This window comes from Limulus polyphemus, unplaced genomic scaffold (assembly GCF_000517525.1).
Source record: "Limulus polyphemus unplaced genomic scaffold, Limulus_polyphemus-2.1.2 Scaffold372, whole genome shotgun sequence".
NCBI classification, from domain to species: domain Eukaryota; kingdom Metazoa; phylum Arthropoda; class Merostomata; order Xiphosura; family Limulidae; genus Limulus; species Limulus polyphemus.
The window spans coordinates 49448-63026 of record NW_013665982.1 but is presented as its reverse complement, the minus strand read 5'-3'; the positions used below and the strand labels follow the sequence as shown (position 1 = coordinate 63026).

Here is a 13579-nt window from a genome sequence, read left to right as displayed (position 1 = left end):
AATGTATACCTCCAGCCGTACTACAGTGCTATTCGTATAGAACAGTATTGTATACCTCCAGCCGTACTACATGCTGATCTTCCCTTACCAGTTCTATTCGTATAGAACTGTAATGTATACTTCACTTGGTGTGAATCAAACATATGAAAGTTAAGCATGCAGCCCGTGGGGCTAGAGCTTGCATCTGCGGCGAAATGCCACTGTTAATATGTGATTAAGAAAGAAAGAATGAAACGGTGAATAAAAAAACACTTCCTAAACCAATAATAAATAGCGAATAACCAAAGAATGCTATGCAAGTTTTCTTTCAGTCTTTCTAACAATTCAAGATGCTCATATACATACAGAATGTGTAATGTACACAATATTTAAGGCAAAGTTACTGAGGCTATCTGCCACCGTCCCTAATGTTGAACTACTAACCAGGATAAAGGCAGCTGGTCATTAGGATCCTACTACACACACCATCCACGATAAAGGATGGACTGTTACTCTTATAACGTTCCGAAAGCCAGAGCTTTACCATAGAACCAAGCCAGGTCTTTATGAAATATTCCACGCAACATCCAACACCTATTCGACTCGAGTGTATTTATAGCAAGAACTCTAATTACGTTATTTATATCCATATCTATACTGTTTCCTACACTAATAAGTTGAACAACAACAACAAAAACGCTTTATTCTATACCTACTATTAAATATTTCCTCATTAATAATACATACATGTCTGTGGTCCTTCGTACAATGTTAATTTTGTAAAAGTAATTTAATTTTGTGTGAAAAAATAACGTTTTACTAAAATACATTTTTTTCTAGATGTGGCAGCAGATTTAAACGTATAGTGTTATGAAATACTACCCAAGTCAAATTGTATACATTCAAAACTTGTGTATATTATAAATAGTTTAATTTTTCTATGGTGAACACAATACGCAGACGATTGTCTTTTTCTTTTTTTACTTGAAGATTACATTAGTTTGTTTTACTTGTTTTTCTCTTTCAACCATTTTCATAAATCTGTGTTGCAACTGTTTATTGTAATTATTTGTTCCTGGAAATCGATAGTCATTAATCACACACTAAACCACTGTCCTCCGGTGGGTAAGTGATAACTTTCTAGACTTACAATGCTAAAATCTGGGGCTCGATTCCCTACGGAGAGGACAAGACGCAGATAATAATTTGTTTACTTTGGGGCTTGATTTAAAAAAAAAATCACCAACCAAGCTGCTTACCTTTACTATGCCGATCAAGAACACCATGCGTAGTCCTAAATATTGAAATCAATCTTATGAAACATAGAAGACTATAACAAAACTAATAATATAAATAAATACACCTTGAACCAAGCGTAGTCCTAAACATTGAAATCAATCTTATGAATCATGGAAGAATATAACAAAACTAATAATATAAATAAATACACCTTGAACCAAGCGTAGTCCTAAACATTGAAATCAATCTTATGAGACATAGAAGACTATAATAAAACTAATGATATAAATAAATACACCTTGAACTAAGCGTAGTCCTAAACATTGAAATCAATCTTATGAATCATGGAAGAATATAAAAAACTAATAATATAAATAAATACACCTTGAACCAAGCGTAGTCCTAAACATTTAAATCAATCTTATGAGACATAGAAGACTATAATAAAACTAATGATATAAATAAATACAGTTGCTTCATTTACCTTAGATTGGAACTTTTCAATTGGATTGGCATCTTGTGCATTTGAGAATATCAGAACTGAATATCAGAAAGTCCAATGACATCATGGCTCAAACCCTGGACACTTTCTTTTTCTTTTTAGAGCGAAGTTAAATAGTGGGTTATATGTGCTCTGTTCACCGCCGGGAATCGAACCCCAAGATTTTAACTGACCAACCGGGGAAACCTGTAAGAATCAATCCGCAGCCCAATACGCTTACCACTAATCCACGCCCGTACCCGCTTCGTTCATTTGAGGTATAACAGTAATAAGAAATTTCTTTGAAAACATATCAAAATGGGCATATAATTTGATGTATTCCACCTTGTGCACATATTTATTTTACAACTGATGTAGAAAGAAATCTGTACTTTATAAAGCACACCGAATGCATGCATTCAGATAGGACCTCTCGAATGATTAAACTACGTTAGTAGTTATATAATAAAACAGGTAATATCAACCCAAAACTCTTTTAACATTAATACTAGGAGAAAAAACAAACACATATATCATCTGTCACGTGAGTGAAATTTCAGTTTCATACATAAACGGTCGTATACGTTGTACTTAATTGTGTTACTCCGTACTTTATAATGAATGTAATACTTTTTACAGAAGTTACAGCTAAGAAACAAAGGCAGTAATTATCAATATCTTATTAAGGGCTTTCACAGTTACAAAAGGAGCACTTGCCTCCCGATAAACCTTTTCCTCCTGAGACATCAAAGTAAAACTTTAGAATTATGTAAAAATAAAGAAGCATTTGTCATAGCATAGAGTTCAAGGTTTATTGTGTACGTGGATTAACTCGAAACCATGAAACAAATATACTGATAAAACTATATTTGTTTCTACCTTGCACGATGAATGAGTTTTTAAATTTTTCCTAGGTTTTTTTTTTTTCAGCGAAGGCCTTCACACTATTTCTTTCCACTTCATAACACATTTTTATCTTCCATACTTCTAAACCTACGTAAACTTTGTTTTATGTTTGTTTGTTTTGAATTTTGCGCAAAGCTACACGAGGGCTATCTGCGCTAGCCGTACCTAATTTGGCAGTGTAAGACTAGAGGGAAGACAGCTATTCATCACCACCAACCGCAAACTCTTGGGCTACTCTTTTACCAACGAATAGTGGAATTTACCGTTACATTATAACTCTCCACGGCTGAAAGGGTGAGCATGTTTGGTGGGACGGGGATTCGAACCCGCGACCTTCAGATTGCGAGTCAAGCGCCCTAACCACCTACCAGGCCATGCCGGACCCTTTGTTTTATACCGACCACAGATAGAGGTAAAATAATACTCTCAATAATTTATTAGGATTGATAAACTAATTAAATTATATAAACAAAATTACATATACAAAACAATTGAGTATTTAAAATTCATAAGATTGTAAAATAGTAGTCCGCACGACGTTAAAACCTCTCTTACCACAAAAAAAGCCGTGGGGTTCATTCGACACATCGTTTTCAAATAAAATAAGTATATTTTTCCTGGGCATGTGTTTAAAAAGATACAAAAAACACTTCTTCTGTATATAGTAAAGCATGTTTTAAATGCAATAAGCTATTCATTTTCCCCAGTTGTCCGGACAATATTATCGCTCTGAATAGCATGTTTTATTATACAGTAAAACAAGTTTCACACAAATCCAATCTGTATAAGTCGGTCTGACTTACAAAGGTTAAAGGATCAAATACTTATCACAGGCGATGACATACCAACAAAAATCTGTTGACGACTGCACAAACCTAGATTCTGATAGAAAATATCTTGTATACGGAAATGCATGCTGCAAAATGTGTAATACATGTATTATCTTTTTTGATTCTTAAGGCAATGAACCATTGATAATCTGAAAGAAACTTTCTCTCGACGTTTACGACAACAACAACATTCATATTGTCTCATGTTAAATTTGGAAGAAGCTTTCGCCATCTAACTTTACAAAGTAACGTTTAATTGTTCTATTATATAATGGAGTATTTCAAGATAGTAACGAAAGAGTCACAAAGTACATTCGTTTTTATGTCGTCTTCAAAACCTGTTAGAACTTCCACATTTGACTTTATTAAATCGTTTTCTAAAAAAACTATAATAAAAGTAGCTGTATTTCTAATTTTTTTAACCCTACTGAATTTTATTATTAAACAAACATTTTAAAATGAATATGTTATACCTCCTGTCTTGATATATATTACAAAGTATGCTACAAAAAATACTGGTTTGAGCAATTTTAAGGAATTGAAATTTTCAACATGACCGCCACATGTGCGCATGTGCCTAAGGTATAGCCGTTGTTAATTTTGAATTGCTAACCAGAGAGATAAAGCAGTAGGCTACCAACCTAATCTGAGGCATTCGCCCCAGAGGCAGGTGTACCCCAAGGAGGGGTAGTTAGCCTTATTATATTCATTATGTATGTGAGTAATATACCTCTAAAAGACCCAAATCAAGGTATCGCGTCACAATTCGCGGACGATGTTGCGGTCTGGAAAAGTTCCCCCCACCCCATCCATAGCACCAACAAATTTACAACCATTATTAAATAATATAGAAGAATACTGTCAAAAATATCGAATAAAAATAAACGTCCCAAAAACCAATTACTAACTTTTACAAGATTAATAAAACACAAAAACACCCACCTAAACTATACATGAATGGAACACTTCTCCAGACCACAACCTCAGCAAAATTTTTCGGATTAATCTTAGACCCAAAACTGACGTGGGTAAAACATACAAATAATATATTTAAAAAAATCTGGAAACGCACAAATTATGCAAGAAGTCTAACAGGCAAAAACCAAGGAACATCACCTGACAACATTATGAAAATATACAAAACATATATACGTCCCATAATAGAATACGCCAGCCCTGCATGGATAAACATAGCACCGAAACATATAAATAAGATACAATCTATACAAAACTCACTTATCACCACAGCATATAAAGTCCCCCGCAGTACCTCATTAAAATTCATGCACAGATATGCAAATATAGAAACAATAGCCGATAGACTCTTGCATAATACTATAAATTACTTTGCAAAACATTGGCAAAAGAATGACTTACTCTGTGAACTTGATCGTTACCACATACATGATGGAAGTATACCTAAGTACCTCTCACCTGTAAACATTTACTTTAGAAATAAAGATGTAATACGGCCAAGTATAAGTAACTTTAAAACCCTATACTAGTTAGAACCTAAGAACAATACATTTAAAAGGGTATTTTATGTAAAAATGCATTCGATTAGCCTCTAACTAATGAAATGTGTTGTGTGCATTATGGAACTGACTAGAGATATAGTGTAAAACACAGAATGTAACTGTAGATACCTACATGGACATTGCCCTGAAAGTTGTCGGAGAGCAAGTGCGGTTTACTCTGACCCTCATTTTGTATCAACACCAGCATTCACCGGTAGTTAATCACAGTTCGGAAAGGAGGAAGAGGTCACCATGAACCTGAACCTCCCTGGTTCACAAGTTGTTGTTGTTTTTTTTCGTTTAGTTTTTAATAGATAGTACTAATACTGAAAAGTTTTGGCCAAAAGCTAAGTCACCAATAAAGTTACCATACAAAAATTATGTTTATCTGTTATACGTTTTTCCTTCTTTTTCATGTTAGGCATTACTACTAATATAACTTATATTCCAATCACTTCAAGTTTTGTAGGAGTTTTACTGTTGGTGAACAAATTAATAAATACAAAATTGCAGCATTTCTTATCATTTAAATATTTCTGTTCATCTCACTGTAAGACCATAATACTGTTTGTATTTGAGCATAGCCACATTAGGCTATCCACTATCCACTGCAGGGAATCAAACTCCATTTTTAGTGTTATAAGTCCATAATCTTACTGCTGTCCTACCAGGATACCAGTAATACTGAAAAAATGACACTTTACTGCAAGAACAGTATCAAACATATCACTGTTTGACATAAGCAATTTTTTCATTTGTTGATCTGAACAACTTTCAAAAAAATTCTAGAATACTTTTATACTATGAATGCACAGCATGTTTCTACATATGCATAGCCATAACCTGTTTTCTCTGAAAGTAAAAATATACCCTACAAGTAATGTATCAGTACACTTCTCTAAGTCAAGATGTCATACTTCATTATAGCTTGTACACCATTCACATACATATACTGCTTGTATGCACATGTGTTACAAGCTTGTTAAGCTTTCACAGCTGGGTAGTGAAGTGTGATCCTTGTACAGAGTACTGGTGTTTACAGATGGAATGAATCTGGCTAAGAATTTAGGATACTCCTAACATGTATTGTGTTTAGATGTCTAGCATTTGCAGTTGATCAAGTTATTATAATAATATGCACAGTTTCAACATTTATAAAATACAAATGTATTCCTACTTTACTTGCAAAATATTAACTGCTTACTATGAGTTGGCTTTAATAAAATGTCTATGTTGTTATTCTACAATAAATAAATAGTGTATACCACACTTTCTGATTAACAAATAAAACAGTGTATTTGGTGACTGGGACTGACCTCATAACCATTTTGTGGTTGTTATAATTTTCATGCTATAACTCTTAGATTAATAAGTGTATGTTAAAGAAATTTGGCAGATTATCAGAACACATTACAAAGCTTTCATATGCAAAATATCAGGGTTTTTTTTAGTTAAGTCTTAAAGTTTGTTAAGTAATGTTTATCTCATGCTTTTTTACTTTCACATGTTGCCTTTCCAAAATGCAAAGTAATTTTCATTTTAAGATTAAAAATATTTTTATTAATCATAAAATTTTTAAATTTCACATGCAAAATCTTTATAATGTCCAGATAGTTATCAAACGTTTCTTAAGAAAAAACTTTATATTTTATCTGTTATTTTCTCTAATGAATCTCTGTATGGATTCAGTCGATTTGACTGATCTCATAACCACCATAAACAATTAGGAAATAAATATAAATTATGCCTTTTTCATTCTAGAATGACTACAAATTATAACATGAAAACATAAATGTTTAGACTAAATAAATTAAACCTCATAACAGTATACATTTATTATATTTTATTACATTGACTTTTTAGCTGTGCCTGGCTAACAATACAGAAGTTACAATGACTTGGCGCACATGCACTCATGTTACTGTATCCAATAACTTGACGAGTCAACTATTTATAATTCATTTATAAATCTTAGAAAGAGAGAAAATTTGTTTTTTTGGGGGGGAGGGATGTACTAAACTTAATGATGTATATTTCCAGGAGCTACATTTACTATTAATAACTAAGCTTGCAAAATCTGTGACTTCTGGACAAGTAATTACCATTTATTAAAATTAAATAATATGTCTTTAACATACATGTGTGATCAGCCTGTTAGGCCCTACTTCACCATAATAAAACCTGGAAATGAAGAAACAGTGTCTTTAAATCCAACAAGATCTGAACAACATCAATGAAAGATATTTTGGTCGATTTGAAAGATTGGTGTGTAAAAAATAATATTGGTATCAAATGAACACATCCAAACTCTTAAATGTCTTCTGAAATTAAATTTAAAAAACAAATCAAAAAATATTTTGTTAGAATTAACTTGTGTGTATATAGTGCAAAAAAAAAAAGTTTACTAACAGTTCAATTTGTACTGAAAATGGCTAGTTAGGTTTTATTATGTTGTGGATATTTTTATGTATGAAAAGTAGGTGAGTGACTTTCTAGAAAGAATGCAAATAAAAATTACCTAATGAATTCTAACTTGTAGAAACCAAGCTAATATAAAACAGCTACCTCATTACTTTATTCTGTTATCAAAAGAAAAAGAAAGAGACTAACTATGATTGATATGGTTTAATTACTAGAACTAATTATGGAAGTACATGAACAGCTTCTCAGTAACCTGAGTTAACTACTGAAATGATAAAATTATGGCTGAAAATATCATTAGCAATGAAGGTGCACAACTGATGAAGCAATGTATTCTGATCTTTATACCTGAGAACAGTACATCTAATTAGTGATATTACTGGGTTGGTTTTTATTTTTGATCTAAGTATGCTCTGAATGGGAATTAAGTATGACTTTCATGTACAGAAGCATTTTAATGCATATAATGCCAGAATAAGAGTTGTATAAGCATCACTCTACCAACTCATCCCAAGCCTTTTGTAATGAATCCCCAAACTAAGCATAAATGAAAATAAATTTTGAACTCCCCAACACAAAGAGAGGTATCACTGACACCCCCTGATTTTTGCTTCAGACAGTTGAATTAGAGAATTGAAAGTCTGAAAAAAATTAAATTCATACCTCCTTCACCATTATTTTTTTAAATCTAAGAATGATTAACATAACATACTATCTTTATACTGTTTGAACCAGTAAACATACATGTACCTGCTACACTATTATACTAACTGAACAAGTCAACTGCATATTTTCATAAAATTGCATGCCCTAAAAACATGTTAAAAAATTTTCAAAGAAATGATACATATTAAATTCTATCCTTAAAATTTATATTTGAAGGTTCATACAAATCTGCCATTTTATTTGTACACAAGTAAAATTACTTCATCAGAACTTGGAGATAAGTATATTAATGACAGAAAGCCATTTGGCTTTTCAAAGTCACTTCTACTTACAAACAAAACCCAATACCAATCCACCTAAATATAATTCATAAACATCCAACAAAAACTAAAAAGAAACTAGTTTACAGGTACACATAACTTCATAGTGTCATATTAGCCTATTACTCATTATTTTAGGAAAACACATAGGTTCAAAAAATCCATTAGAGACAAAAATATGAAACAAAATAACCTAGTTACCTGCTTAAAATCTGGCAAGGTTAGCCCATGATGAAAATCCTTTGAAGGTTATTTCATGTACTAGGTGTGGGCAATAACTTTTAAGTAAGGTAGAAGAACTAAATGATAGGTTATCACGGACATGTCTGAACCGACTGATAGTGATTAGATGAATGGAACAGGTTAAACTGTAGGGGAAAGATATCTGAATGTAATGGACATGTTCTGAATGCATGTTTCAATACATCTCACAAACTCTCAACTAGGTTGAGATCTATGGATTGTGGTCAGTAGGGATGAGAATGGAGCTCAACCCAGTCACAAACAATACCAGCAAGATGGGTGGTGGCATTATTGTCTTGAAAGAATTCATTACCTTGAGAATAAAAATGGGGCATAAAAGAGTGCTTTTGATCATCTAGGGTGCTCAAATATCTGCAGAATGAAAAGTGATCATTATCAGAAACTAAGGGTCTCAAACCATGCTGTAAAAATGCATCTTATATCATTATTACATCTCCAGCAGTTTGCAGAGTGCAAACAACACAAGAAGGTTCTAAAGATTCATGGAACTGTGACCAAACTTTCTCTCCCAGCTGAAGAGAATAACTCTTATATTGAGATTTGTCTGACCACATAACAATTTTCATTGGTCAAAGTCCTATTCCAATGGTCTTTGTACTACTGTAGGTGCACCTTTCTATTGGCAAATGAAACTAACTTAGTAGTTTGAGAACAGGTCAATTGTTTCCAAAGTTCATTTCTTGCAACTTTGCTCCTTCAATAATTCTTTTTTTAAATGGACGATTCTGCTAATCTCAATTTGTTTACCACTAAATGGCTACTGATCATCACAACCATTACAAAATGCTCCCTCTCTCTCTCTATCAGGGCAGTTCTGTCCACAATTTCCCCTCTTACAGATTTCTATCTCTCCACATAGAATCATGAAACAGGCACCTTTGACTTTCCAGTAAATTCCATTGCTTTTTCTATCAAGGCTCTAATTAATTTGTCCTCAACAATAATGTATATTTCAAAATCAGACACATCCTTACTGATCACCATCTTAATGAAGACTGAAGAACACAAAAACCATATGGTATTTTGTAGGTGCAATAGTCAAATGGAGCATATTTTTGGATATTTACTTATCACATAGTGGAAGGGCATAAAACCAAATATAACGAGTTTCTAATTTTTTGCACAGCAATATACTAGTTAAGCCTCACTTGGAATACTATGTAAGGTTTTGGTCTTCTTATTTTAGAAATGAGGGCTTTAAAATAATGCTACCAAGCAGTAAATTGTTCGTTAGTGTTGTAGTTTTGACACTAAAACTCAGAATAGACTAGAAATAAATTGCTGGTACACACACTTCAGAAGGAAGATTCACAGGTTCTTAATAACATGTATCAACACACCCATGATACATTTCAGTCATTTCCAAGATCTTTAGAACAGAAGGTTACTGTAATTGTGATTAAAATGATTGTTTTATTTGCCAGTGCCATGCTGGTTTTGCAATCTCCATTTTAGCTGCATAGCATACTCGGAATGAATACCGAGAAATGAGAATAGTTAGACCACAACTTAGTTAAAAATACTGCAGCCAAGTAATTATTCATTGCATGTAACAAGTACAAGCCATGATGGACCAAAAAGGAAAGGATTCCTTGTTGTCCATACATCATTATACTAATAAGAAAATTGAAAACTAGTTCTTTACTATATGCACATATAATAATGCTAGAAATCATTGGAACAAGTTGCTAAACCTAGAGACTTTGGAAAAAGTCAGTGTATTAAGTCTCACTGACATTACCAAATCTTGGTTTTGTGAAAATCATAAATATGTCATTTTATAAAGTTTCAAGAATCATGAAAGTGTAGAAATAAATATGGAGAAAGAGGTAATGTTGTATGAAATGGGCTGAAAATGTATGAGAATTCATATCACTGAGGTTAGGAAAAATTTGGCATGACTTGTTTAGGTTTAGGTTCTGAAAGAAAAAAAACATATATAATACAATTTTCTAGATGTTTAGGAAATTATGTTGTTGATACTAATCAGAATACATATACATGTACTGTATAGGCTTGGCTTACTGTTATAAGACACTTTGACATCAAGAAATGAACTGGTTTATGTTTGTTTTCTTCATTACGCTGAAGGTTGTGCAAGTGAAATATCCTATTTTAGAATGTATTATTTTAGGGTTTGGTCTTAGAAATGATTGTAGATGTGGAAGTACAAGAGCATTTACATCCTACAGAAATGAGAATATGAATAATCAATTTTTACTGAAATCAGACATACAGGCATATGAATCATATTTCCAGACAAAGTGTTAGAACTTATTGTCAGAAATAATTTGAAATGCACTTTGAAATAGAGCATTTAATACACAACATTTGACAAAGTTTCACAAAGGGACTTACTTTATCTAAGTTTTTTTTTTTTTTGTTTTGGCTGAGCATAAGTTACATTTTATTATTGGATGAGAAGTAACTTTGAAGGATCAAATGATTTATCACCATCCCCCCCTTTTTTTCTAATACATATCATGACTTTCATTTGAATCTTGATAAGGTAACTTTCAAAAAAATAATTAAAAACTCGGAAATTGGATATACAATTGAGAAGGTTGTAGAAAGCAGAAAAAATGATCATTTTTCTGATAAAAAAAATTAGTAATGGGGTATCTTTGTATTGTTGTATACAGGTAATTGAAATAATGATTTGGTAACCTCATTCCATCGTACTACAGATGTAGTTACTCTGTGGGGAAAATTTAATATAGAACTTGGAAGACACACAGTCTAAGACTACACAAGACAAGAATGTGGAAAATGACGTTAAGTATTAAAAAACTTAAGTGATGCAATTATAGTACATGTATAACAGTTTGAAAAAACTAACTTCTGGTAAGAAAAATACACTGATGCAAAGAGTGATGAGGATCTACATATATTTACAGAAATTTAGTATTATAGCCCCATATATTAAATAAGAATTTTGTGACACTTCATTTAGGATACTATGAATAGTGGTGATGAGAAGAGCTATTAAAATATATTAGCTTTGCTAACAGGATTAAAAACTTGGTTTTATTTTCTTTAAAGCAACAGAATAAGGGATAAATAATAATAACTACATATACTAAATTTAAGTGTTCCTTTACACAAAATATTCATGATGAATAATGAACTGCCTAATTCAAACTCAAAGTGATACTTGCAGAGAAAGTCTTGGAGGACTAATGTACGAAATTAGCTCATGTAGAAAGGGCAACATTTCATACTGACCTAGAGATGGAAGTTTTTAAAAATTGTCCTTTCTATCTGAGCTACTTTTATACATTAGTGCTCTACAAGTGTCACTCTGAACTAAGTAGTGGCTACCCATTTCATCTTTCTTCAACATTTAAGTTACTTTACAATTCTCAAAATAAGGTAAATTCCAAAACTGTGCATTAATCTAAGCTAAGTATAATGCATACGGACTTTAACGTAGGCCTATTGAATAAAACTATAATTAAGAAGTAGAACAGTTATAATTATATGCAAGAAAAAGCCACCTTTAATTTGGTATATACAATGCTTTAATTAACAGAGCTTCCTAAATACATACAGCAATTTTATCAATTTAATAGAGAAAATAAAAAGATTGATCCAGACTTACCACTTTCATACAAATCATTTTCATGATGTTCTCTCCTATTAGTATTAGTTGAATATGCAACATCAGACTCTGAATCACTTTCACTCTTCATTCTTATTCAAGTTTTTGTTTTTGTAAAACTTCTGCCCAGATTCTGAGAGTTAATATAATTTATGTGATGAAGAATGTAAAAAAGTTACAAATTTTGAAGAATTATATTCTTTTCATTCTATTGTAATATTCAACTCTCTCGAACAAAATAGTAAAAATCCATAGCCCAGAGATGCAAATATATTTCTTAAATGGAAAAAAATAAAAGGGGCTTAATTAAAACAAAAACTACCCAACGAATGAATGATTTTAATGAATACAGTACAAAACTAATTAATAAAACAATACTTGTCTTAACTGGTGGCAGTTAACCCTAAATAGTACAACTACGAAGTTGCAACTTGCAAGACTCCCTACTACTGCTACAACAGTACAAGTACTTTAGACATTTTGTAGTACAGTACACAGTAAATTACAATTAACGCGACAAGTAGATAGTTTGGAAACCTATAACTAATTAATACTCTGATTATTGTTTTAGCAACACGATGTCAATGAATATAGATATATATATTTATCACAACACAGAATACTTTTTAAATTCCATTTCGCTTATTTCACGTTAATAGGGTCAAACTTTTAATGCACAACTTTGACATGTTGGCATCCATAACAATGGGATACCATAGCGCCATCTGCTATGTGTACATATTATAACCGTAACGGTTAATATTTTATAAAAATGTTTTGTTTTGTTTTCTGATCGATTACCTTATTAATTTATGCGAAAAAAAAAGTTAATCTTTGGTGAGGTTTAATTTATCTTCTCGCATACACTTGGAAAAAAAAAGAACTGTAGAGGTGTTTGGTACATTTATATCAAAATTATTCTGGAGTTCCACCATGTCTTAACAGTCCGTAACGCCACTTCCAGTCTTTCTCTACCTTACGACCGCGCATCTTGACAGATAGCCCTGCTGCGTAATGTCCATTGCAAAAGATTTTGTCATAAGTCATTCATTTCCAAAGTATGCCACTATTCTCTTTGGGCTTTCCATAATCCATCTACTTTATGAAAATGAGGGTTTCCCAATACCCATTTCAACAACCCAATCACGCAGAAATCCGTAGGCACTGCCACTGCGTCTGGTGATTTGACCGGCATGCCTTCGTAAGAAACAGCACTAGGTGTAAACATTACTTTTTGGTTTTACAGACTGAGATACCTTGATTCTTGATTACTGTTGCCTAAGGTGAGTAGCTTTTGCCACTTACCTTTGTATTAGTGGATTCTTACTTGTTACAAAACGCCAAACTTTGCTTAC

The 13579-nt window shown here is 32.3% G+C and overlaps 1 protein-coding gene across 1 annotated transcript in view; it reads right to left on the bottom strand.

Annotated features, from left to right (window-relative positions):
• LOC106457773 (cerebellar degeneration-related protein 2-like) overlaps positions 1-12924 on the bottom strand; it is an 80538-nt gene extending 67614 nt beyond the window's left edge. The window contains exon 1 of the mRNA XM_022383818.1: positions 12225-12924. Coding sequence (XP_022239526.1) covers positions 12225-12315 — 91 coding nt within the window. The 5' untranslated portion in view covers positions 12316-12924. The remainder of the gene's footprint in view (positions 1-12224) is intronic.
• Positions 12925-13579: the final 655 nt, after the last annotated feature.